This window comes from Aethalodelphis obliquidens, unplaced genomic scaffold (assembly GCF_003676395.1).
Source record: "Aethalodelphis obliquidens isolate GAN/ISIS:26980383/991018 unplaced genomic scaffold, ASM367639v1 scaffold24, whole genome shotgun sequence".
NCBI lineage: Eukaryota > Metazoa > Chordata > Mammalia > Artiodactyla > Delphinidae > Aethalodelphis > Aethalodelphis obliquidens.
Window position 1 is genome coordinate 16691717 of NW_020837968.1, and position 27600 is coordinate 16719316.

The 27600-nt window shown below is 52.6% G+C and overlaps 1 protein-coding gene across 2 annotated transcripts in view; it reads right to left on the reverse strand.

The window, feature by feature from the left end:
- Positions 1 to 4467: 4467 nt before the first annotated feature.
- The window catches only part of SUSD4 (sushi domain containing 4), a 119005-nt gene continuing 95872 nt past the window's right edge, over positions 4468 to 27600 (reverse strand). Inside the window, exons 6-9 of one of the 2 annotated variants that reach the window (XM_027122269.1) lie at positions 10497 to 10688; positions 9506 to 9650; positions 6363 to 6745; positions 4468 to 5403 (exon numbers count right to left, since the gene is read on the reverse strand). In XM_027122269.1, coding sequence (XP_026978070.1) covers positions 5375 to 5403; positions 6363 to 6745; positions 9506 to 9650; positions 10497 to 10688 — 749 coding nt within the window. In that variant the 3' untranslated portion in view covers positions 4468 to 5374. The remainder of the gene's footprint in view (positions 5404 to 6362; positions 6746 to 9505; positions 9651 to 10496; positions 10689 to 27600) is intronic. The other variant, XM_027122270.1, reaches the window with a different exon arrangement.

Genomic DNA, 27600 nt, shown 5'->3' on the forward strand with positions numbered 1-27600 from the left:
GGCTACATAGTGTAGGATTCCAACTCTGCGACATTTTGGAAAAGGCAAAACTATGTAGACCGGTGGGTGCCAGGGGCGCAAGCGGAGGCAGGATGAAGAGGTGGAGCACGGGGTATGCTCAGGGCAGTGAAGCTACTGTATATGATCCTGTCAGGGCGGACACATGACATTGTACATTTGTCCAAATCCAGAGAAGGGACGACACCAAGAGTGAACCCTGATGTAAACCATAGAGTTTAGTTCATATTAACGTTATCAATATTGGCTCATCAACTGTAGCAGGTGGGGACTTCCCTGGCAGTCCAGTGGTTAAGACTCTGCGCTTCCATGGCAGGAGGCACGGGTTCGATCCCTGGTCGGGGAACTAAGATCCTGCACGCCTCGTGGCACGGCCAAAAAAAAAAAAAAAAAATCCAGGAAAGAGCATCGCACCCTGTCAGAGCTGGAAGAGCTCCGAGACCATCTGTTCTACCCTCTCACTGTACCGCTGAGGAACCGGGGGCCTGGAGGGTCCCCCATCCCCCAAGACCCGGTGGCACCCTCAGCTGGGTTCAGATGTCCGGGACTCCTCGGCATGCCTCACAAAATGGAGCAGGCCTGCAGCACACTCTCAGACCTGCTCATCTACCCCCATCTCACCCCAGCACTTCCCTGCTTCACACCTTCTCTGACTTCCTGTTCCCCGAAGGGAACCACCCGCCTCCTTAACATGGCACCAGGCTTCCAGGGTCTGGTCCTGAGTTACGACTCCAGTCCCTCCTCACACCCCCGCTCCAGGCCCCGAAGCACAGAACTACTCTCCCATTTCCCACCCCCCAGCCCTCCTCTACCTCCCCGCAGGCCTGTGCTCCTCTCCCCTCCCTTCCCCGAGCACCCCATTCAGCCTGCTCCCAGCTGGGCTGCTGTGCCCGCGGGCAGCCCCCGAGAGCCCAGGTCTGGGTCCAGCGTCCTTAGCTTCGGAGCTCTGGGTTTGTATCTGCCGGTTTCCCAGTCCTTATTTCCACTGGACTGGAGAGCGCAGACCCGGCCTAGCCCATAGCAGGTGGTTAATAAATATTTATTGACTGAACAGGGTCTATAAATATTCTTATGGGCTCCAAGAAGACAGTATCAATCTCCTTCCCCCAGGCTCCATCCCATCCCCCTTGCCCCAAGCTCTTAAAGCATCTGCTCGTGTTCGGGTTTCTTTATCCCAGCCTCTCGGAGGACCGGGGACCAGAGCTCCCGCAGGCTCTGAACACGTGGATGAGGCACTAAACAGGGCAGGTTGGGCTCCTATGCAGGTAGCTGGGCCCTTCTCTGGCCACTTAACACCGTGCACTGCAGGTACCCAGGGACTGATTTTCCAGCCCAGTGTGGAGACGGTACACTGCCTGCCACAGCAGTTCAACGTGGCCCCAGGGACGCTGCACGCTCTGTGTTAAGCTTTACGGTTTCAGTGCGATCGTGCTCAGCACCCGCTCTCCCTGACAGGTAACCGCTGCTCCCCGGAGCCCTGTTCTGTCTGCTAGAGCAGGCATCTTTCCCTTGGACTTCTCTCTTTATCACCTTGGAAATGCATGGACATTAACTTTTATGCTTTAAATTCAAAATGGACAATAAAATTAGGGGAGCGGGTTAGTGTTAATCTACAAGGCTGCCTGTGGAGGTGATCTGAGCCCTTCAGAGTCCTTGGAGGAATTTCTGAGGTTGTCCTGCCCTCCCTGAGCAGAACTTTCTTCAGCACTCAAGAGAGGGCTATGCTGGGAGGGAAGGCAAATGCCCAAAGGACTGACAACTTCCCTCTGCAATGGAAAGCTTGGCTTGTAGAAGCTAGGGAGGTGCTCCTGGCGACAGGGTCTGGGGGAATAGGATGGAGCATCTCAGCCCGCCTGCTTGGGGCAGTCCAACCAAGCTTTGTCTACAAGCACTTTGGAGGGTGGTGGGGACCAAGGCACGTCAACGGCGCCTAGAGCTGCACTGAATAAATCACCCATGTGACACCCCCTTTCACAGTGGGGAACAAGTGGAGAGCAGCGGCCATTTGTCAGACGCTTACTGTGCACTGTGACTTACGTTAGCTGTCATCCTCACTACAGCCCAGCGCGGGAGGCAGAGGTAAACCATCTCTAGTGTCTGCATGAAGAAATTGAGGTCTGGGGCGGGGGGCAAGAACTCGTCCAAGTGCACAGCCCGTTAGTGGCACAGGCAGATTTTGAAGCAGGTGATGGCCCGTTCCAAAGCCAGGGCTCTCCCGGGATGCCGCACCACTCTGCAGGGGTTGCCTTGGGACCCAGACGTCCTGGGAGGAGGGCTGCCTAGCATAGCCAGGTGTGGAGGGAGGGAGCAAAGGAGCAGGCGAGGCCTCCAGGCCCCGCAGGCTGTGGCCTGTGAGCCTCTGCATGTCACTCCCAACCGTCCAGGTCTGCTGTGTGCCCGGGGGCAAAACACTTCTGCAGGAATGCAGGAGGCAGTCCTGTCCATGTGCCAGCTGCTGGGATGGCTGTAATTAAGTGCAAAAGGCTCTAAAGAGCCCACACCAGCCAATCACAACCTTGCAATTAAAACAAGCTCCATGAAGTGAAGTGTGAAGACATCCTGTGACTTCTGCCTGGCGTGCGCATGACGGGGAGCCGGTCAGCCGGAAAACTGCTGCCCTGCAGTTCTTGCTAACAGGCACTTGTGTAAACACCTCAGGCCGATGCCTTGGAACACCCCGGTTCTCAGCACGCTCCTGACCGTTGCCCTGGAGATGCCTCCCTCTCCCAAAGCAGAAAGCACTTTAGGCGGGGAAGGCTCTCTCCATCCAATTCACAATACAGCCCGGTGTGTTCTCATCCCTACTAATTCCTGGGGCAGGGTGAGAATGATTCTGTTTATACCCAGAGGGCCCCCAGGACTGTTACACGAAAAGAGCCAGAAGCATGACATGCTTGGGATAGCATGAGGAGGTTTTCCTGCCACAGAAGCTCACTATAATGAAAAAAAAAATCATGGCAAACAGTATTTGTGACTGAGACTCTGACGTGGCCAGACACTAAAGGGACGGAGGGGAGGATCCAGGTAAGTCGGTTGGACCTCGTCTGACTCTGTCACTGAGCAGGCATTTCCTTCCTACCAGCCTCTGTGCTTAGAACATCGTTGACACTAACACCTGGATGTATGCTGCACCTGTGCTACCTGTCTCCCAGGTGTGGGGGGCTGAAGAGGCATCCCTGTGCTCGGCTCACATGCTGCTGCTCTCTGCTTTGGGAGAGCATTTTCTGGAAGGAGGCGAGGCCAGCCCCCAGAGACAGCCTTGCAGGCTTCTTTGGTGGGAAATGAGGCACTTACCTGGTGGTCTCTGAGACACACTGTCCATTTAGAGGGAAGGAGGGGAGGACAGGTGTGGCGTGGAGAAGAGCTGAGACCTGCCCGACAGGCACCCCGGGAAGGCTGCTGGCGGCAGGGGGCAGGAGGCAGGAGGGTGTGGGCTGCCCACAGTGAACTGTGGACCCCGGTCCCACCCAGCCACCTATGCCGTCTGTCTTTCAGCTGGCGAGATGGAGTTTAAGCATCCATGAAAACCAGCTTCCGGCACTAAACAATGTTACAATTACCAAACACCTTTACCCACTCGCTCAGCTGTTGCTGCTGGTGGCCCCGCTGCCCAGGGCATCGGGCCGGGCATGCCCTTTCCTGTTCCCTCCCTCCTTCAGCCTCTGGTTCTGGTCCTCCGCTGTCTCCATCCCCTGGGATCACTGCCACTGCCCCTCCCTGCCCACCCAAACCCATTCCACTATTGAAGCCACGCTTCAAACTGTCATTTTCTTTTTAATTTTTAATCAGTCTGTGTCGAGAAAAAACAGGATTTGATCAAGCTTCCAGCCCTCACCGCTCTATCAGCATAGCAATTTTGTGGATCAGAGTTTTGATTGTATTTGTCCAAAACCCAGAGGAGAGATGGAATCAGCTCCACAGATCAACATGTATTCGAAGAGACACTTCAAGACTTGGGAAATGTTTTTATCCATCATTTTCTTAGGAACGACACCCAGTGGGCCCCGGGAGGGTGCGGTGCGAATGATGGATGGACAGGTGGGTGAGACAGCCCGAGGCCTGGGAAGCAGGAGCGAAGGGTTGTCTGTCTTCGGAGGCTGTGGACTTCGCAGGACAAAATAAAAGGGGGGAAAAAAATCCAACCTCACATTTTATTTGGAGGGGGAGGAATATGTTTTCAGATACAATTTCTGTTTTGGAAAATTAAATCTGTCTGAGTTTGGCTGCGGGGGCAACAACCCTAATAGTTAACTGGAGATGGGCTCACGACTCAGATAAATTGTCAAGTGGGATCTTTTAAAAATGCCGAAACAGGGCTTCCCTGGTGGCGCAGTGGTTGAGAGTCCGCCTGCCGATGCAGGGGACGCGGGTTCGTGCCCCGGTCCGGGAAGATCCCACATGCCGCGGAGCGGCTGGGCCCGTGAGCCATGGCCGCTGAGCCTGCGCGTCCAGAGCCTGTGCTCCGCAACGGGAGAGGCCACAACAGTGAGAGGCCCGCGTATGCAAAAAACAAAACAAAACAAACAAAAAAAACCGCCGAAACAAAACATTACCTTGGTTACTTCTCCACCATGAGATGCTATTTGAACACACTCTGACCATGTGTAAAGTCACAAGATTTAGCCAATGCCATGGATCCGTGTGCTAGACCATGAATACAAATACTGATGATATTTCACCAAAGGACAGCACGGAGGACAGGAGCTCTACTTTCTGAAGAAATTTCCAGAAAGCCGAGTCTGTCTGAGTCTTTCTTTTCCTTTCTCAGTGGAACCGCCACATCCCGCTTTAGTCTTGCCTTGAGCAGAGTTGTCCAGCCCAAGGAAGACTGTCCAAAGGACACCCCAGAATCTTCCTTGGGGAGCCTGCAGGGGGCGCTCTGCTACTCTTCCAGCAGCTCAACACAGACTTCCTGCAGAGGCTGATCCATCCTCATTTGGCGTCCAGAGACAGTTGGAAGCAGATTTTAGAAGCGATTTACATAATGTGGCATGCTTTCAGCGGAGGCGGGTAGTACTCGTAAGTCAGCGGGATGTGGGATTTGGTGGGATACGCTTGGAACCGTCTGTCCCATGTTCCGCAGCACAAGATGCACTTAACACCTTCATCCAGGACCACACAGGGTCTCCCCCCATCCTTTTTGTTCCTCACCGGTCTTGGCAAATCCTCAAGTTTCATTTAAAAGCACTGCCACTGCCACTGTTGAGTCCGAGATGTACGATGTGTCACTGTCCCCATGTTGATAAATTAGAAAACTTCCTCCATCCCCCCCAAGCTCTGTCCTCCAGAGGCCTCACTCCAAAGTACAAGGTGCCCATCCCCAAAGGGGCAGCAGAATCATCGGGACTTTTTCCAGTTATGGATCTTCTTCCATTAGAGGGATCTCTGTAAAAGAAGAGATGGTTATTATACTAATACACCGGAAAACACCGCAAAGATCTGGAATCGTGAGCTTTAGCAAAATGTCTACAGTTCCTACACATCAGCGAGAAGAAGAAAATGCTAAGTTCCACGTATCAGTTAACAAGCAAATAAACCAACTCCTCTGTACAACATGATTTGCTGGAAAATCTCATACTCAGCTCATAAAAAATAAACGGTTAGGCTTCAACCATGCACCCTAATGGTCATACCAACCGAAAGGTTACAAGTTCAAGTACAGAGAGGCAGGGTGGTACTGGAGAAAAGGAACTCTATGAGGAACCAGGAGACCCCCGTTTCCATGTGCTTACTGCTACTTACTGTCAATATAAGCTGGAATGAGTGCTCTCATTGGTAAAGTGGTGCTGGTGTCCCCTTGCCCCGGGAAACACAGCCCTAATTAGTCTGATGCAGTTTTACTATCTTGCCATGAGCTGCAACCTGCCTTTCCTTGCAGTAGGCACATACACACCTTTTACGTCACCCCTGATACACATAACCTGTATGTACCCAGAGCTTCTCCAGGGCTGGGCCCTCGTGCCCGCATCTGGGTCTTCCCTTTTAGCACGTGTGTGTTACCTGGATCCCAAGCACCACTTTCAGAAGTCCTGCCTAATTAAGGGAGAAAGAAGAAAACATCCTGGATCGTACGGATGCTGTGAAAACCAAGTTCCGCCCACTGTGGCCTTTCTACTTTGGATGGCTTGGTGCTCTTTTATGCCTCCAGAAATTTCAGTTAATGGGCTCATCACTTGTGAGATGATGATCATTTCTTCCCATAACCGGCCTTGCCCACGGCCTCTACATGCAGAGAGATCAAGATGCAATTTAAGCCGAGTGAGACGGTAGCACTGATTTGGCCCTGAGCTGGGAGCAGGGTGGGGCTGTGCAAGGGTGGCCCGGGCCTCGGGGCAAATGCTTACCATCTGCAATGTCAATGCCTGGGCTGGTGGATGCCACCTCCCCCGCCGTGCTGGGAGCTGTGTCAGGGTTGTCGGAAGCGGGGCGGGTGCCCCCTTGGCACGTGGGAGGTGAATACAAACTCTGGAGCAGCTCCGAAGAGCCTGAGACGCTGTCACGGGTTCCTGACTCCCCCGGGCCCGTGTCCGTGTCCCCTGAGCCGGGGTATGCTGGGGGGCTCTGGTCGTCCACGGGTAAGGGGCAGCCCTGGCCCACGGAGGACAGGTACCCTGGGGCTAAGGCACTCAAGCCGCCACTCACAGCCTCGTCATAGGACGGGAGCATGACGGGCACGCCGTCTACCACCACGAAGTCGGGGTCGCTGCTGGAACTCCTGGGAGGCCCCCTGTGGAGAGGAAAGTGGTGCTAATCTGTCAGGTGACAGGTCACCCCGGGAACGAGGCCACAGTGCCCCCCACTGCAGCTGGGGTCCTGGGGGCTGCGGAGCCCTGGGAGGAGGTGGTGCAGGAGACCCAGCCTCCCTGCCCGGTCCCCTCCGGCAGACGCTGCGTCCACCAGGGCCACACTCTGGACAGGAGAGGTTTTCTCCTCCTGCTTCCCTCCTGGCCTCTTGCCGCCTCTGGGCTCCAGTATCTCCTCATCCTTCCTTCTTCCCCCCATTGGACCTCTGGCCTTGGCCTCATAAACCTGAGAACAGGGGACTCTGTGGCCCATTCCAACCGAGCACCCCAATGTGCCCCTGCAGTGTCCCTGAGGAAGCCTGTTGGAAACGGAACAGTACCGTTAAAAGCTTGGGACACCGTGGACCCTAATGCCCCTTTCATTTACCCCTGTGCTTCGTGTTTGTTTTCTGCTACGGTATAAAAATCACTCACTTTTAGTCAAGACAGAAAAACAACAACAGAAAAAAAAGGAACTCTGAACACCATCTCACTACCTGTTCCGGGGCTGTGGGCTCACAGCCGCCCCCCGACCCAGCAGCCACCTGAACCTAAGCTCCGCCTGTGCTGCCCAGGGCGGGGGTTCCCTTACGCTGACACACACGCGGCTTGCAGGATCTTAGTTCCCCAACCAGGGATCGAACCTGGCAGGGGGAGCTCCAGGTCCTAACCGCTGGACCGCCAGGGAATTCCCTAGGGACCATTTTAAAAACATCTTAATATTTAGTCTCTATCCTGGAAACTTTGTTCCCAAGCCTATGTAGAAAAATAGCTCCACAGGCCACGTTCAAGTGCTCCAGTGTACTATAAATCACAATATGTAGTTCAGCTTTCTCCTTATAACCCTTAGGTCTTCTTTCGATAGTCTAATTGCTCAATGATAGGACATGGTCCCTTGACCCATAAACAATAACGGGGAAGACAGAGAGAGCGGATGGCAGGTTGGAGAGGAAAGAAGATTCTGTCACCTCAGCTGGAGCTTGGCTGTGGCCCCAGGATGGTGTCCGCACACTCTGGGCCTGGCGTGGATGCAGGCACACACCCACCCCCGACCCAGCACACTTTCCCGGCTGGGAGAGTGGGGTGCTTGCAGGTTGGGGGGCTCCTGCCGCCAGGTGGGGGCATTGCTACGTGGGATGAGGCTGTCCTGGGGGCGGGAGGTTGAGGGGAAAAGGTGCGTGGTGCTTTCTTCAGCAGCCCCGCCTGCTTCCCAGCCCCGCGCCTGGCTGGGAGTGTGAGAGGCACGAGTGAGTTTCCTGGAGGGCGGAGTGGGAAGCGGTGAGTCCCCGGCAGACGCCTCCTCCACTAAGCAACACGCTCTTTGCCAGAGGCGTGGTACACACGACCCCGGGGGCCAGTTTGTCCCTGTGTCAGAAACAAATGCTCTTTTCTGAAGCATGAGGTCCCCAAATGAGAAGACTCTGACATGGGCACAGGAATCCAAGGACGTACTTGATTCCCTTGGGAGCCCTGGCTGCTAGCATCCTATGATGTTCGGTGCCCTGACTTCCTTTTCACGTTCACAAACTTATCCCTGTGCTTTCTTTCTTTTTTTTAAAATAAATTTATTTATTTATTTATTTTTGGCTGCGTCGGGTCTCCGCTGCTGCGTGCGGGCTTTCTCTAGTTGCGGCGAGCCGGGGCTACTCTCTGCTGTGGCGCGCCGGCTCTTCATTGCGGTGGCCCCTCCCGTTGCTGAGCACGGGCTCTAGGGCGCATGGGTTTAGTCACTCCGCAGCATGCGGGATCCTCCCGGACCGGGGTTCGAACCCGCATTCCCTGAATCGGCAGGCGGATTCCCAGCCACTGTGCCACCAGGGAAGCCCATCCCTGTGCTTTCTAAATGACTTCTCCTTCCAGGAACAGTGACCTGCCAGCAGCAGTGCTGGGTGGCTCTTGGTTCCGAAGGCGCTGGTGTGCTCGGTTCTGGGCAAGGGGCCAGCGTCGGAGGGGCAGGGCCACAGGCTGCCCTGGGCACTGAGAGGACCAGACCGCCTCTGAGGGACTTTGACAAGCTCCTCTCTGGTGATGACGACAGGGAGGATGAAGACACTGACCCAAGCTCCCCTGTGCAGCCCAGGAGGATGGAGACTGCCCCCCGCCCCACCCCCGCCCTCCCACAGGTCCCACTCCAAAAGCTCAGACCCTACTTGGAGGCAGCAGCTCACCAGCCCTGTCCTGGCTTCCCATCCAGAGCCTCTTCTCCTTCCTGAGACTTGCCACGGTTTTGCACACCGGTTTTGAACCTCTGTTGGGTCACGCACTTTGGACCTTGTCCCTAATTACTTCTGTGTATTTCTTACCCTCCCTGTGGCCTGGAAGCTCCAAGGTACGTAACTCTAGAGCTGCAGGCACATAGTGGGCAATGGGGGGACCCCTGGGGGTGGGAGGTGCAGGGTGTGCAGCCCTGACTGTGCTCCCCTTCTCTGCACCCCCTACAATGCCTGCCTCGAGAATGTTTATCCCGGGAAGGAGGGAGATAGGGGCTTACGGGTGGCGGGGCAGAAAGAGGGAAATGAGTCTGTCTCCAGCTTGGTGTTCTGACCCCAGACACCCCAAAACCTCCCAGGCGAATGTTTTTGCTTTCTCCCCTATTCCCCCTTAGAAGCTCAACTCTGCACTCATCAAGGCTGACCATCCTTTCTCCTTGCTGCCTAAGGTGGCTGCACTGAGCCTGACCCAAGGCGGCCATGGGCTGCACTGACCTGGGGGGAAAGTGGGCCTTGAACTTGGTCTGGAACATCCTGGCCAGGATGACAAGCAACAGCAGTAGCAGCACGCTGGTCGCCGTGAACGCCACGATCTTCCACGTGGTCAGGAGGGTCTCGTGGGTGCTGGGCCACGTTTGCTCTGCCGTGAGAGAGGACAAAGCAGCTGTGACGCTCCCAGGCCATGACGGGCGCTGGGGTTCCTGTGTGCTCGTCTGAGGGATTTGCCTTCTCTACTTCTCCGCACTCCACCCGCACCGGTTCACGTTACCATTTGTGGGCCCCCAGATGCGCTGTGTTAACAAATGCTTTCCCCGCCCCCCTTTGCTGCCTCCAGGGCAGCCATCACCCCTGCTTGGGGCAGGTGGCCGTGGCCACACCTGGAAAAAGCCGGGGCAAGCGGGCTGGACTGGGGTGGGCAGGAGATGCTGGGCGGATGTGCACGGGTGGTAAGTACCTGGGTGCTCTGAGACCAGGGGTGAGGACGGTTTGCTAGTAATGTGTTATTAAGTAGGAAGTACTGACACTTGCACGTGGCTTACGTTTTTAGAAGTGAGAGCAGGCTTTACCCACCATCGTATCATCTGTGTTCTGATATGCATCTTGGAGTGGAAGAGAAAGGCTGAGTCATGCTCCGCTTGGGTCACACCCATGGGCCTGTGTCCTTGTCAGTGGAAGGGGGCAAGGCTGGGAGAAGACAGAGTGCACAGAGGCCAGGTCCTTCCATGGTTGCTAGGGGTCTAGGGACCCGTTCAGAGGGTCAGCATTGTAACATGGGCATGGGCGGGTTAATACTCCTGACCCTCTGAACAGGGTTTGGAAGTATCAGCCGCATGTATCCACAAAGATGAGTTTCTATATCCAGTCCCTAACACCGCGTGTGACAGGGGAGGGTGTGTGGGAGGAGGGACAGGGCTCAGGACACAGCCACCCGCCACTGCGAGTAGTTGGAACCTGGACCATCCAGGGACGCCCTCGACGTGCTCACCTGACTTGATGCAGTAGACTTGATAGGAAGGAAACCACTCCCCGTACTGGCAGGTGATGTACTTGTAATCACTGGTGAGGCTGTAGCCGGGATCGCAGTAGAACTCCACCACGGTTCCGTGGTTGTAGCGCTCACATGGCCGCGGGTGGCAGATGAAATCTCCGTGACTCACCATGGGAGGTAGCGGACAGACTTGGGCAGTGGGGGAGAATAAGAGTTTCAGAACCACATGCTTATCCCGTCTGGACCCTCAAAACAGAGATTGAGCTCGGAGAACACATCCCTCAGAGATGCACTGATACGTGAATCATCGGACTAGTGATGATTAGCTGTCCCCGAGACAGTCCCTTCGTCTGTCCCTTCACGTGAGGTCAGACGGAAGCCTGCAGTAAGATTCTGAGCATTGCCGCTGTCACGTGGCATTGTAAAGTACACCGTAAAAGAGAGGTTTGTTTTACACCGCAAAGAGTATGCCTACTTACTAGACAGTGTTAAGCTGTTCTATTAATAATGCATGCTATTACGTGCCAGACAACCTAGTAAATACAACTGAGATATTTATGGACAAAATCTTCGCTGAAAGGAACAGCTATCCTGAGCCTGTTCCTGTGGCTATGGGAGAAATTTGGGACCATCCAAATCCCTGGGTGTGCCTAGCCTGATCCTCAGATGCCCTCCTGGGGTTTGGCCAATGCTGGCTCCGTGCAGGCCCAGGCCACAGCCTCCCAGTCATAGGCCCCCTGGCCAGCACGGAGGAGCCTCGGGGCCTGGGCCTGGTTTGCCACCAATATGCTACGTGACCTTACAGAGGTCACTTAACCAAACGTAAGCCTTGATTTTCTCCTCTGTAAAATGGAAGTTTATTCTACCCTTGATCGTGTTTTATGGTTTTTCTAACCCTCATATTCTATGATTTTAGGGGAAGAAAAAGTTGTTTTCAGTTGCCTCTCTTGAACCCAAACTCTGGGTTGTCAGGTAAGAACGGTTCTATCTTTGGGTCCAGAAAGATGGTTTTCGTGGAGTTTAGTGCTTGTTCACTGATTCCCACAAAGAGCCCTCTTTCCTGGACGAGGCCTCAGAACCGCCCTTAAACACTCCTCAAGAAACAATCAAAGCCCAGACTACCGAGGCCAGCTTCAAACCCACACCTATGGAAACCGCTACGAGCTTTGACCAAAAAAGGGAGAGAGTTAACTTTTGAGCCTCTTCCCAGGGGTACCCAAGCCCTGGGCAGTGGAGACTCACAGGCAGGCCTCAGAGCTCTCCCCACGCAGCCGCATCTGCAGGGAGCTGCCCGCCCCACACGGGCCGTGGGAATGTGTGTCGGGAGCTCTCATCTGGCAGCAACCCGGGCACTGGGGCTGGTCAGCAAGATGGGCCCACCCAGTGGGGGTGTCCCATGGCTTGGGGCCAAGAGGCTCTTTGCAGACACTCTCTCTCATCCTGCAAACAATGCCACGAGGCAGATCTTGCTGGCTCTTTTCAGAGTCAGGGAAACAGAAACTCAGAGAGGTCAAGGTCGGGCTTCCCTGGTGGCGCAGTGGTTGGGAGTCCGCCTGCCGATGCAGGGGACGCGGGTTCGTGCCCCGGTCCGGGAAGATCCCACATGCCGCGGAGCGGCTGGGCCCGTGAGCCATGGCCACTGAGCCTGCGTGTCCGGAGCCTGTGCTCCGCAACGGGAGAAGCCACAGCAGTGAGAGGCCCGCGTACCAAAAAAAAAAAAAAAAAAAAAAAAAAAAAATTAAAATTAAGAGAGGTCAAGGTCTCCAGGAGCAGCTGGAGGAGTGGGTAGGAGCTCGGGCTGAGTTCTGGCTCAGCTCCTCACGAGCCGGATGACCCTGAACAAGTCGCTTCTCATCTCCGAGCTTCAGTGGCCTCATCTGTAAAATGGGAGCATCTGAGGGTTATTCTGGGGAAGGCTGGCCAGGCCTCAGTTCTGAGCTGATGTGATGTAAGTGGGCGGTCAGGGATAACCAGGAACCGGGCATCTACAGAGAGGGGTCGTAACGAGGCAATTGCTTCCGCAGGTGATGGAAAAACCTACGTGGATGATGAGGCCCCTGAGATGAGCAGCAGCAGGGAAGCCACTACTGCCCCTGGGCGGGTGGGACGGAGGTGTGCTAGTGGCCGGGCCCCCGTGTAAGTTGGAGCCACGGAGGTGATCCTGTAGGAGATGGAGGCCGCGGAAACTCAGGCACTGCTGGAGATGCCCCGGGGCAGCGAGGCACCTGCCCTCACTCCCTCTGGACAAAGCCGGCGAGGAGCCCGCGGACCGGGGGGTGGTGGTGCAGGGGAAGGGCCAGGACTGGGTCTGAGGTCCACGGGCCCAGAGCGTTCTCCATGAATGGCGGCTGGCAGGTGACTGCGCCTCGGGTCCCACAGGTAGACACTGGTAGAGTCGGGACCGGAGCTCTGGCTTTCCGCCAGCCCAGGGCATCTCCCGTCCCAGCAGATGCATGCCCTCCACAGAGTTGCCCATGGCCACAGAGTCCCGTCACCCAGTGCATTTCTAGTTCCACAAACTGGGGCTCCTGCCAAATCCACTCCCTCCAGGGTGTTCCATGAGCATCCCCAGTAGGCGATCAAGACAGCAGGAGAGGAAAGGGAAGGGAACGACGAGAAGGAGGGAGAGAGAAAAGGTACCAGCAGCATTAAGCTGGTCCTGGGATGCCAGCAGGGGTTTGCAGCAAGGGCCCCTCCTTCCCCAAAGGCCCCTCTGTGCAGAGCACAGGGAAGGAAGTGTCTGGCTCCCTGCCCAGTGAGGGAGGCCACTGGGCTCTCAGAGCCACCTTCCTGGGCTGAAGGAGGCCCTGCCTTCCAGAGTGAAGGGGAGGTTCGATGTCCGCTGTGCAGCCAGCCTGACAGGAGTATCTTCCACTCTGGAGGCCTCCAGGGCTTCTGGGCTCGTGTGGCCACAGGGGGTCCACCCCTCCTCTGCACCTCCCATGATTGCCCCCCAGCACTGCAGCGGCTCACGGGAGGCTGGACCTTTGCTGGGAGAGTAGGTCCTTTCCACGGTCAAGAGCGGCAGGACCCTCCTCCTAGCTGCCCTCCAGACAAATGCCTGGGAGTCCCCACAGGGTGAGAAAATCGCCAGAGCATTTTCAAGGCCCAGAGAACGTCATGAGAGGTCGGAAGAAGCCCTGTAAATATATACATGCAAGTTTGTTACGGCGACTAAAAATCGGCATTCTCCACCTGGTTCTACAAGAATGAAGTCACTAAGCCACTGGAGTCGCTGACCTTCAACACCCCGTGAAAGGAGTTCGGGGTGGAGATCAGGAATGAGGCGCTCTGTGCTCTGGGGAAAACTGGCAGAACAGGCCTTCAGACAGTTAGATATTTTCAGGAGATTTTATGAGCCCAATTTCTTGCACCTTCTCACATCTAGAAAAGCACTAAAACCATTCATGGAGACGTCTCCTTGTGACTAGCTGCAGCCTTCTGCCAAGATGTGAGCTTGACTGTATATATCCCCCGTCACCAAAATCACATGTGTGCCATCCTCCTCCCACCTCTTCGGAGCAGTTCCTCAGAGCCATCTGAGAGCCTGTCTCCCAGGCTATAGTCTTCATCTGGCCCCACATAAAACAACTCACAGCTCTCATGTTGTGCAATTTTTTCCACCTGACAGTTTTCAGCAGCATTTTTCCTCACTTGGAGGATAAAGGACTGTTCAAATCATTGCCTTAACTGAGGCAGGTGGTCCCTGATGTGCTAAGGAAGGCCTGGGCTGACCGGACCCTGCATGTGACAAGGGAGGGGGGTGGTACAGCGTGTGAAGCCTGGCACGGGCATGGAGGGCCCCCAATTCATGTTCAAATCCCAGCTCTATACCGCTGAGTTGGGGGCAGGGTGTTAGGCAGCTTGTTTAACTTCTGGGGGGTTTAGCTTCCCCGTCTGTGTAGTCAGGGCAACAATTCCTAACTCCTCGGGTTGTCGCGAGGATTAGAAAGCCTGAAACGCAGTAGGCACTTAATAAATAACAGCGCTTAGTATTACTGGTGCCTGAACTTGCTGAGTGCCCGTGCTGTACAATCAGGATACGTGGATTGCACCAGGCCGGCCCCAGACGTTCCTGGAGCGCATCTGGAAGCATCTCACTGGCAGGTTTTCTCAGAGGCCAGATAAAAACCACCCACGGTAGAGGCTTTGATTCTGAGACTGTCATAATCGGTTGCTAATAGAGATGCATTTGTCACCTAAGTGGAAACATTTATCTTCACACTGTGCAGTGTTTCTAGTGATTGCACCTGGCCGGCCATTAGCTTTGCTGCAAGGAACGCCCCCCCTCACCCGTGCATCCTGGTAGGGGTAGAGGGTCGGGAGTGTTCTTTAAACTTGGAAGGAACAGCCAATCAAAGTGTTAATTATAAATTTGGGAAGCTTATTTTATTTTTTAATAACTCTCTTTTTTTTAAAATTATGTACTTATTTATGGCTGTGTTGGGTCTTCGTTGCTGCACATGGGCTCTCTCTAGTTGTGGCGAGTGGGGGCTACTCTTCATTGTGGTGCACGGGCTCCTCATTGCAGTGGCTTCTCTTGTTGTGGAGCACGGGCTCTAGGTGCGTGGGCTTCAGTAGCTGTGGCTTGCGGACTCTAGAGCGCAGGCTCAGTAGTTGTGGCGCACGGGCTTAGTTGCCCCACAACATGTGGGATCTTCCCGGACCAGGGCTCGAACCCGTGTCCCCTGCATTGGCAGGCGGATTCCCAACCACTGCGCCACCAAGGAAGCCCTGCTCATTTCTTAATTCATGTACTTAACACACAGTTTTTGGACAACCACTGAAACTAGATAATGCATTGATCCCACCCTCCTGGGGCTTACTAAAGACAGATGATAAGTAAACAAATGAATATTGATGTGTCTGGGTGAGGCCTTTCCTCTCTCTCTGTTGAAAAACACCATCAACTCTCACACACAGGAGGTGGCCTGGGCGACCTGCCCCCACCTTCCGAGAGGCCTGGAAGGTGACTGGGACCAAAGGGAGCCAGATGTTCTTTTAGGCACAAGGAGATCCAAAATGTAAGCTGGTCCTGGCAGGGGATTAGAGAACCAGGGATGCAAACGCTTTAAAAAGGCCAGACCACATCACTCCCCCTGTGATGGAGACGGGTCAGAGGACAGCGGCTGTGTGCACCCCAAGCCGGAGAAACCGAGGATACCCCAGACGCCAGAGCAGCAAGGGCAAGGGCCCTGATCTAGGACAGGTGGTCGAGGGACATGTGGGGAGGAACATCCTGGGCAGAGGGGATGACGCACGTGAGGGCAAGCTGGAGGCATGAAGGGAGGAGGGGGTGGTGGCCGTGTGTGACCAGACAGGGGCGGGGCTGCACACGGGAGGGTGCAGAGGCAGCCAGGGCAGTGTGTAGGCAGCTCCGTGGGCCCCGTGGCCGGAAGCTGAGATTTTAACCACGGTGTCAGGGACGCTGTAAAGAGCCGGTATAGACCTGTTTTCACAAGGAAGCTCTAGCTGCTCTGTGGAGGCTAGGAAGCAGAGATGGAGGTGGGGAGGCTGTCAGGTCGCTGCTGCCACAACCAGGTGAGAGAGGATGGTGGCTTGGACCAGGACAGTGGCAGTGACATGGTGAGCAGGAGAGCGATGGGACCTATTTAGAACTATCTGTTTCTACAATAGGATTTGCTGAGAGATGGAATTTGGGGGCCATGGGAAGAATCAAGGATGACCCCCAGATTTCTGCCATTAGCACCCAGGCAGATGGTGATGTCATTCACCACATCAGGTTTTTGTTTGTTTGTTTGGTGGGAAGGGAGAGGTAGGGAGAGTCTGGGCTGCCAGTGAGACAGTCATCCAAGTATTCATCAGGCAGCAGGAGAAAGCGCCTGGGGTCAGTAAAGAACTCAGGCATCAGGGAGCTCCCCGGTTGCCTAGCGGTCAGGATTCTGGGCTTTCACTGCCATAGCCCGGGTTCAATCCCTGGTCGGGGAACTGAGGTCCTGCAAGCCACGCGGTGCAGCAAAAAAAAAAAAAAAAAAAAAAAAGAGAAAGAAAGAAAAAGAACTCAGGCATCATAAGCCTAGAGATAAGACTGAAAACCATGAGACCGGGTGAACTCACCTAGGGAGAGAGGGTAGAGAGAAAAGAGGAGGGGTCCCCATCCAGAGGCTGAGAAATCAGTTGCAAGAGTGCAAGAGACTGGCCGAGCAGACTAGGACGCACCAAGGAAGCTGAGACAGGAAACTGTTCCGAGCAGGGGGCAGTAGTTCCCAGCAAGCTGAGAATGATTGGAAATCACCGGTGACCTTGAGGCAAGCAATTTCAGAAGAGTGGTGAGTGGCCGGTGGAAGAGGGGCAGTGTGAGTGAGGAGTGGGCGGGGTAGGACATGTAGACTCAGAGAGGGTTGCTAAAGGAAAGCAGCCAATGGGGCAGCTGGAGGCCCGGGGGATCCTGCCCACCCCCCGCCCCCCAGGAGCCCTGGACCTTGTTTATATGTCCTCTACGGGAGCAGACCAACATGGAGGACAAGGCTGGTGATGCTGGGTGGGAGAAGGAATGCAAGGTCATTATGAAGGTGAAAGGAGCTGTGATCCTATATGCACATCAGTGGACAGACTGGCCTTTGACAGGAGCAGCAGGAGGCCGGAGGGAGGAACTAGAGCTGGAACCAGGGACGAGTGGATCGAAGCCAGGGTGATGGAGACATGGGGGACTTGCCATCTGTAGGTTCGCACTCTCTGAAGGCAGTATGAGGCGAGGCCATTGCTCAGAGAGAAGGAGCTTAGAGCTGAGAATTATACATCACTTACACAGTCCTTCACCCATTTATATATTTCATTATGTCCAGAAGAGGAAAACAAGGTCTAAAAATAGTCTGTGTGCTTCGTGAACATTCACAGAAATTATTTTGGGGGGAACAGAAGAATGTAAGACATTACCACCTCTAATTATTTTTTTAATCCTTCTGAGCCACGAGCCTAGGTATTCGGATTGCGTGTTTCCATTCTTAGTCTTCCAAAGCTTCATGCGGCCCCCTGGGTGGTCCTCTTGTAGGAAGGAGCTGGCTCTTGAGTCTGTGTGTCCAGATCCACCCCACAGGGCTGGTGCTGGAGGTTGCTGGCTGCTCCCACGATCCCGTTCCCCTCTTCTTTCTGGGCACAGAGCTGTCTGCATTGCCCAGTGTCCCTTGTTCCTCTAAGTTCTGGTCAATGAAATGTGAGTAGAAGTGATAACTACTCCTCCAGGCCCGATGCGCGGAATTCTTCCAAGCTTCTAGAATGAGACAACCTCCCAAGAGGACCTTAGAAGCTGCACCTTGAAAACAGCAGAGGCTCCACTGGCCCCTGAATGACTGGGTGGAGGAGGTACTGGCTGACCCACACTCACTAATTCCACACGTGAAAATAAACTTCGGTTTGGTTTGAGCCACTATACCTTTTTGGGAAGCTCCTCCCAGGAGTGGGTCTATGCTCTACAGTGTGGATCAGCAAAGCACTCGCTTTCCTGCAGTTCACTGCTACCAGGACAGGCACCCACCCTCCCTACCATGTTAACATCTTAACATCTGAGGAGCATCTTGGTGATTTAAGTCAGTGGTCCTTCAACCCTGCACATCAGCATCGCCTGGGGAGCTTTGCCTACCTGGTCTTGGGTGGGGTCCTGGGTGTGGCCAGGTTTCTGAAGCTCCCCAGGTGATTCTCCTAGGTGGTCAGACTTGAGAGCTGGGGAGATGAATCTCCCTTCATTCTCCACCTGCTGGGATGGAGGGCTTACAATCTCCAGTGGAGCGAGCGTGAGAATTAAGTTGCCACGGTTTCTGGTCAGTCTTTCCCTTCCACAAGGCCCTTCACTGCTGTCCATGGACCATCAGCTTTGGGATCAGCCGGGAGCTTGTTAGAAATGCATAATCTCAAGCCACATGCAAGCCCTACTGCATCAGGAACTTCATTTTAGCAAGATTCCCAGGTGACTCACACACACGGTCCAGTCTGAGAAGCGCTGCCCCAAGACCACGATGAAGCTTTGTAGCTGAGCTCAGCGGTGACAAGGAGAGAAAACTCGCTCTTCATGCCAGAATCTGGCCCTCAGCTGGCCTGGCAGAGCACGGGGAGGTGGTGGGAAAGCCAGCAAGTCTGGGTCTCAAGTCCAAAGGCATCATCTCAATACCAGCAGCGTGATATCCGAGCACCTCTCAGGAACCAAGAGCACGGGCGCTGCTCTGTACACGTACGGAACCAGCCAAAACTCTGCCTTCAGGAGTTCTGCCGGCTTCTAATCATTAAACTGCCGCTGCCCCCACCGGCTGTCCCCAGGCTGATCTAAGTTTGGGTGATGATGCCAGGAAGCTGTCTGGCACCCTCCATGCCCAAATCATAGCTGTTCCCAAGGCTACGTCCAAAACCTTGCTTTCGGCTCAGGGAAAATCAATAAACATTGTACAGCACGTAACATTTTCCACTTTTGTTTTGCTGTAACAACACGGAAGGCCAGTAAATGTGTCCACCCATGGAAGCAAATGATGACAAGGCTGGGCTTTTGCTTATTTCCAGGCCTGATGGAGCACGGTGTTGACTTGCTTGGAGATGTGCTGACAGATCAAAGTTAAGATCAATATTACCCAGCAGCCCCGAGGGAGGGGCTCTGATCTGCTTTCTGTCTTGGAGTCACCACATTAGGGTGTTCCTGAAGGAACACACGATGCATCTGATGACGACTGTGAAACTTCAGTGCAAAAAAAAAATACGGCTTCACATAAGAAATCCAAAGTGTGCCTAGTTTTGGAGACACAGTGAAGCCGCAGAGGAGCACACAGGTGAGGGAGCAGGTGTAAAACCGTGATTTACTCTGACACGCGTTTCTGGGTACCAGTGAGGTGTCCTTCCTTCTTTGTAGTGACTCAAGCACCAGGGGCTAAGCCCGGTACAGCCTCACTCACCACGATGCGAAAATAAATCACAAGACATCCGTGGTGTCAAAGGGTTCGGATGCCTGTGAACATCTTCTCAAATAGGATTCCCACAGATGGAATGCCTGATGGTAATTGGGGCATCTTAAGTTTTTGAAAGGGAGAGAAATCGGGGGCTCAAGATGAAAAAGGTGTGTGTCCCCCAAGTTAACACAGAAAGCCCACAGGGAAGGGAGCATTTAGAGCAGGTGTCTCCTGCCTTTCCCTGCAGTCAGCAAACGCTTCCCCATGAGAGCATGCTGAATATAAAATGTTGCCGGTGTATTCCAGCAATTCTTAAGTTCCTTCTGCACAAACTGGACCAAGGTACTACACTGATATTAATACATAACGCATTGATGTTCCGAACTTCAAACTTTTCTCCCATAAATGTTTTCTTAAATTTCTTGTGCCTTCTCAATCTTATCTGTTAGCAAATCCTAGCAAATGAGGGAATAAATAATTGAGTACTAAGTTCACGATAATGGAAAGCAAGTGGTTATGCTTTATTCCTAGCTGAGTGCGAGTGCATGCGTGTATGTGCATGTGTACACTTATGTGTATGGTCCCATACTGTACATAGAAAATACATAGCTATGTTTTCTGCTAGCAAAAGTGCTTCTAAGGCTTACACAGTATTCCTTAGTGTTCTGCAAAAAAATAAAAAATAAGAAAAGAAAAAACTCGCTATTCTGTGAAAAGTACCATGCTTTTCTGACATCTGAATGTATTTGGAAACTACTGGCTTAGAAGTCATGGACAATGAAAAAAGGAAAAAGGGGAAAAGTCAGCTAGAGGAGCAGGAAAGGAGAGAGTGCGAGAAAAGCCAGGAAGACGTAACATCAGTGGATTAATGGAAGTTGCCTACAGGCAACTTTACATAGTGCAAAGAGCATTTTCTTGGGTTCAAATCTTGGCTCAAATACTTTGGAGCTATGTGACCTTGGGCACTTCATTTAACCTCTCTCTGAGGTAGTTTTAGTTTCCATCACCTGCAAAAGAGTAGCAACACCCACACTGCAGAGATCTTATAAAAATTAGAAACAAGAGCTGTAAATCAAGCAGTGTCTGACATAAAAATAGATGCCCGATAAACAGATAGCTACTATTATTAGTAACTATATTATGTATGTAGTAGCTATATTATGAGCCTATGAGAGAAAATGCAAGCAGAAAGGCCAATGACAACTTTGAACAAGCCCCTATCATAAGAGTAGCATACACGCCACACACTGTTCCACTTCATCCTAACCACAATTTTGCAGAGCCGATGTTGTTATGGCCTCATGTATACAGAGAAGGGAATCGAGGCTCAGGAAAGTGAAGTTACTTGTCCAAGGTCAAATAAATAGAAGACCTAGGATTTGACCTTAAGTGAGGCTTACTCCCCGAAGCTATGCTCTCTCACTGAGCCTTGCTGTAGGGTTTTACGTGTGCACAGGCACAAGGGAGTGTAGGCCACCCAGGGACCAGATGTGACAGAATGGGTTTCTTAATCTGCTAAGATGAGGGCTGTGCACAGTGGGGTTAGAGTTTGGAAAAGTTTGGAGCCTCTCGAGAGAGAAGAAAGGCAAGATGGGGGAACCCTGATGAACACAGAGCATTCCTGTTCCACTTGTGGGCATCAGCAGGATGCTGTGGACAGGGCCAGAGGAGAGGCGAGCTTAGGACAGGGCTGTGGGTGGAGTCCAAGGATGCTGGCCAGCTGAGGTTTGGGAAGCTTTGAAGACGGTCCTTTAAACCTGACACAAGAGGTACAAGGAAGACACAAGAAGCATCTGCTTCTTCTCAAGCCAAGGCAAGGGGAGCACATGGTGTGGGTTGTGTTGTGTTCCCCCAAAAGTTCTGTCGAAGTCCTAACCCCAGGTTACCCGTGAATATGACTTCACTTGGAAACTGGGTGTATTGCAGATGTAAAAGTTAAGATGAGGTCATATTATAGTAGGGTGGGCCCTTGATCCAATATGATAGGTATCCTTATAATAGGAGAAGAGACACACAGAAGGAAGAGAGCCATGCGAAGACACAGACTCATAGGGAAAACACCACGTGATGACAGAGGCAGAGACTGGAATGGTGTAGCTATAAGCCAAGGAATGCCAAGGCCGCCTCTAGAAGGAAGGTGAGTCTCCGAAGGAACATGGTCCTGTCAACACTTGGATTTTGGACTTCTAGCCCCCAGAACCATGAGAGAAGACATTAATTATATTTTAAGTCACCAGCCTGTGGTACTTTGTTCCAGCAGTGCTGGGAAACTAGTACAGCATGAGTCTATCCTTGGCCTGGGAGGAAGTGGCCAAGCGCTTGGGCCAGGTCCACAGGGAAGCAATCAGCTAGAACAGGAGGGTTTCCTGGCTAATGTCAGAATGTCTCACTGAAATAACTAGACACCAAGATTTCCTCAAAGTGAAGTAAAAAAAAAGAATCGTTTTACATGAAAGTGGTTATTTCATGAGCTATGCTTTAGTGGATGGAGTGGAATAAAAGCAATGCAGGAGGACAGCATCCCAGGGCTGGAACCTTAAGAGCTCCTTGGGGAGACACCATTCTTCTCTTTGGGTAGTGACGGCAGAAACTACGTTGGGGAGCCTTGTGCTTTGGGGACAGTAGAGAGTCACTCACAGTTAACTCCAAGGACCACAGGATCTTTGAAAAGGTCAAGTAGTATGGGAGAGTAAGGGTCCTCTTACATGCAATTTTAGTCATGGTTGTCTCTAGAACTCTTAACTTCCTAGCTTCCTATAAATTTACTTTTCTTCCCAATTCAAAAAAATTTCCCTTGGAATAAGATATTTATGGCATGAAAATACAGATTGATGTCGGCACAGTTGTTTGCCTGTGATCTCCTGAGCTAAGGACTAGTTTTAAAATCTGAAATCCAGTGTAACTGGCTTCTTTAAAATTCCAGCTGTTTCCACCACCTTAATGCCTGGACCTGTTACCTCCCTTCCCATGAGTGGAAGAGATGGCGTTAGAAAACGCATTAGGTTCTCATCCATTGAAGAACAAACTGGCCAGCATGTGAGCAAAGTCCTAGACTTTTCGGCAGGAGCCCCAGGTACTGGGAGGAAGAGGAACGATCAGGTGAAGGGCCACCTCCGCTAAGCGCTTTGACTTTACAGAAATCTGGGCACAATTTAGAGTCGGGCACCATCTTTTTGCAAAAATAAAACCCCAAACAACAAAAAAATCCTCCTGTACAGAAAGAGAAAATGATTGTGAACACAGATATTATGTTATAGGTTCTAACAAAAAAAAAGAATGATGCAAGACGCCAAGATGGACACAGACAGGTGTGAATATTTTATCTGCCTATCATCCCAGACTTCTAATCACTTTAGGGCAAAAAGGGAACTCTGGGGGCTTTCCTGGTGGCGCAGTGGTTGGGAGTCCGCCTGCCGATGCAGGGGACGCAGGTTCGTGCTCCGGTCTGGGAAGATCCCACATGCCGCGGAGCGGCTGGGCCCGTGAGCCATGGCCGCTGAGCCTGCGCGTCTGGAGCCTGTGCTCCGTGACAGGAGAGGCCACAGCAGTGAGAGGTCGGTGTACCGCAAAAAAAAAAAAAAAAAAAAGGAACTCTGGTAACTGCTTGTGAAGAAAAGTGGGGTTGCAGGAATCCCCTGGCAGTCCAGTGGTTAGGACTTGGTGCTTTCACCGCTGAGGGTGCGGGTTCAATCCGTGGGTCAGGGAACTAAGATCCCGAAAGCCGAGCAGCTCGGCCAAAAAAAAAAAGAAAGAAGGAAAAAGAAAAGTGGGGCTGGGGGTGGGAACTGGGGAGGAATGACCCCCAAACCACCCTGCCGAATCCTTCCTGGTGACTCTGGGTCTGTAAAAGGCAGGGAGTGACTGAAGGGGTTTATTACCTTCTGGGCTGCACCTGATTGCAAGACGTTTTATTACCATGAAATACAAGTCATCTAACTTTCCAGAGAGGAAAGAAGGAAATAAATCCTGCCTGGAGCAGGGATGGAGAAGATAGTCTAGAGTTTAAGGAAAAACACCAAGCTTTTCCCTTTTGTACAAGCCATCTATTTTCTGAGCGTGACAAAGTCACCCTCTCGGCATAGCCAGTGGCTCAAACCACTGGCCGCAGCTTTGCAGTTGCTTAGTTGTGCGTTCCTTTCACTGACCTGACATTTAAACCTCACAAAATAAAGACCTCTGCTTGCACGCCTGTGAGCTTTGCAAAACTATGAGGAGACTACAAGGCAAAGCAGAAATACGTTTTGGTGAGAACCATGAACGCGGTGGCTGAAAGGGATTGGTCCCCACGCCCTTGTCCCCTCGAATCCAGCCTGGCCCGCAAAAAAGGGCTGAAAGACCTCAGATCTCTCTGCCATGGAAGGTTTGGAATTCAGACTAATTCAGAACACTGACCCCAGGAGAAGCTTGCGTGTAGGAGTCTCATTTTATACCAGTGGCTTCCACTGCAGAAAATTTGCAGCATCCCTACGGACACGATCTGACACAGGGTTTCGACAGAGCCAGCATGAGGGGGCTTCCGATTTATTCCGTTTCCGCAGATTCAACCCCACCCCTGTGCCTTGCAACCAGGAGACGTTTCCATAAAAACATGAGTGATGGTGCCTGGCTTCAGATCCACTGTGTCCCCCTGGGGCCTGAATCTTCTCCAGGACAGGCTGCCTGCCCGGGTGAGAGCTGAGGGGTAGGGGCCTTGGAAGAAGTTGGGTCCGAGCCCATCTGGTGGGATCCCATCTCTGAACGTGACAGTACATTGGGGCGGGGGGCGGCGGTTAGCCAAGTCCCCCGTTGGCGTTCTCTTCTTTCCTTGATTTGGTGAGAGAAACCAGTCCAGAACCCCACCTTTGCTCACCTTTGGTGGGAAAAGGAATCAGTTCTCTTCTTTGACGTCAGTGTAAAATCTCTGCAATTGAATGAGGTTAAAAAAAAAAAAATGATGATCCTAGGAGAGTTGGAGGGTTGATGGCTACGTGTTTCCAAGGAGGTTAAAAGGAAAGCAAGGTGGTGGGCAGAGCTTGCCGAGGGGCTACGGCTGGCAAAGAGCAGGCCTGGAGAGAGAGGCTGAGGGTGAGTTCAGGGCCATCTATCAGATCAGGAGTCATACAACTCAAGAGAATAAGAGCCTGTAGTGTAGTAGCTGGGAAGCCTGAGGACTTGGTTCTACTTGAAAAATAGGAACTAGGTCTCTTGGTTTTCTTAGGATTTCTTAGTGTTTCTGGATTCAATATAGAAAAAGAAAAAAAGAAAAGCATCATGAAGCTTCTTGATGCCACGGCACAATCTACTCTTGAATACAAGAGAGACGTGTGCCCGAGAAGAGGAAGTGCTACAGCGGCAATTACGTATTGTATAAAGAAAAGAGAGAGAGGAAAATGAAGCACAGTGATCCCTCAGAAATGCTGCGATGACACGCAGGTGGTTATTTTCTGGTAATCACTCTGCTGTAATGTATGAACAGTACATGGAAATAGTATTAGAATAATTTACTATTGCTTGTGAACAATAAGTTAACCAGGCTGCTTGCTAGTTTGCATTTTCTTCTAAGAAAAAACCCCATGAGGGTCACAGGCAAGGTAGCTGTGATACAAACAGTGCCGGATACAGGAATGTTCATTGCCAGGGAACAGAACAGGAGAGGATGTGATGCCCTAACACGTGTGCCAAGATGGCAGAAGACATGTTCAGTTCACAAAGCGACCTCCACGTTGCTTCAGACAGGGCTTCTCCCTAGCCAACGCCACTGACACATGACAGGGGGACGACCTGAGATTTCCTCTTTTCCAGGCCCAGGGAACACATCTGTCTTCAGGGAACTGAAGAGTCTTTTGTTTTTGAGAATAAGATGGGGAAATCCCGTAAGACTTTGACTGATGGAAGTTGGGTGCCTAATGAGGGTTTGAAATTAGCCATCGACTCACATACTTGAAGGCTGGGAGTCTGAGGAGATGGAAGAATTCTGCTGTGACCTGGCAAATCACTTCATTTCTCTGGTCTCAAGTTTCTAAGGAGGCAGAGTTAAATGAATGATTTTCATACTTTACACTGGGAAGCTCTTTCTTCAAATAAATCTTAAGTGGGAACGTGAGATGCAAGTATGTAAAACAGTCCCATGGAGGGCAGCGGGGGGGGGGGGGGGGGACAGCTGGAACAAAGCTACCTTGGACCTGCTGGCTTCCTAGGGACCCCCGGGGTCTCAGAGCCTTGAGGACAGGACAAAATCACCCGGCCAAGTATTTCCTAGCCTTGTATAATCCTCTCACATTTGGAAGAGAAAGAAAGGGAAGGGTATAGGGTCAGATAAGCAGATAAAGAAGCCCTCTCTCCCTCTTCCCATATAGAGGCCCCACTGCTACACTGAGTAAACAAGAGAGAAAAAAGAACATTCACTGTTCCTTTCTTCATTGTCTGCTGACTCCATTTCATTTGGATTCAGCTGCTGGCAGGATCACGGGTGAGTCTGCAGGAAGCTTGAGAGCCCAGGAGAGACTGATGGAGACCCTGGTCCTGGCAGCTGGTCTCCTCTGAATGCTGGGAGGCCTGGGTGGCTGTGGGTGACCAGTGGGTCGCTGCTATCATCACTCCACTTTTGGTGAGCAGGACTTGAATTCCTAATAGCAATAGCCCCACAGCATCTAGTACATCTCTGGTTGGTACCAGAGTCCTAACTGGGAAGGAGGGAGGGAGAGAGGGAAGGAGGGGAGGAAGGAAGGAAGGAAGGAAGTGGGAGAAGGGGGGGAGGAAGGGAAAGTTCCCATGTTGTCCAACAGTGTATACAGTGCAGCTTGGGCCAAATCATATAGTGTATCCTCCTCTTCCCTCTAAAATCTCTTCCATGATAAAAATCCAGGTTACAGGGAACATCAGAAGAGAAAAAAGTGGCCCACCGGCAGCTGAGAGGTGAGTCAGAAGGCAGGGACCTGGCCTCTCTTGCAGGAGCCAGCAGGGGCAGGAGAAGAAGCACAGCTGGGGAGTCAGGTCAGGGCTGGATCTCTTGAATCTTTTGAATCCTGGCTCTGCAATTTACTCCCCGAGGCCATGTTACCAGCCTGCTGACTGTCAGTGAAGAGGGGCAGAATAATCCCTGGAGTTGTTTTAAAGCTAATAAAAGGCAAGTGAAGTGCCCGGTGCCAAGATGACCCCCAACAAACATCTATTTCCTCTCCCTGCCAGTTGCCTACTGGTGGTGAAGGCTCATGGGTTGACTGAATACGCGCCTCCGGGAAACTGTCAGGAGTCGTCCAGGGGAGAAACTCTCCCTTTGCTTCGCCCCCAGAGCCAGCGGAGGACAGGATGGCCTCTCCGGATCGGTGTGCTCTGGTTCGGAGCAGAGTCAGGGAACATGGCGGCTACGGAAGAGCCTCAGAAATCAGCCCTTGCCACTCACTCCCTTCCCATCCAACGAAATGGACTCTCTGCAAGCACCAGAGATAGGATTAGAGCCCAGGCCCTAAGCTCCAGCAGGTACCCTGGGTCCTAGGAGCGCCTGGAAGAGCAGTGTGGGTAGAAAGCGTGGGCTCAGGGGGCCCCCTGCTGCACCGCTTGTGAGCAGGGTGACCTTGGGAAAGCGGGGAGACTCTCTGAGCCTCAGTTTCCTCATCTGCCGTTGGCACCATACTTAGTTCTCATGACGCTTATTAGGATGAGAGATCATGGGCTAAAGGTGCCTCCACAGGGCCTGGCATGGAGCAGACATCCACCAACAGTCAAAGGAGTCAAAGGAGGCTTTAGTTACAATAGCTACACATCGATGAGTACATATACCACGTGCCAGGGGAATGCAGGGAGGAACACGGTGCTCTCTACCTTGGAGTTGCTCCTAAGAAGATAAACTTCTGATCTGCTTCTCCCTGTTCAAGAATGTAAGTTAGGAAGCCCCCCCCCCGCCCCGCCCCCCGTAGAGGCAGTCCGGTGGCGCCAGAGCCGGGTTGCAGGGGTGGGAACCTCGCTGGCAACCCCAGGCCCCGAGACCTCGCACAAAGCCACCCATCTCCAGCACTGCTGATTCATTTCTGCAAAGGGAGTGCCAGGGTGCAGTGCGTAGGGTGTGGGAAAGGTAAACCGGTGATGTCTAAGGCTTTCTAAGCTCTGAATTCTATGATCAATGGTCCCAAATCAGCACCCATAAATCCCGCTGCGACTTGGTTCTGTCATTTCCCTTGACTGACTTAAGATTCAATACAGAAGTTTCCAGCTAATTAAGAGGTCCAGTTGGCCAC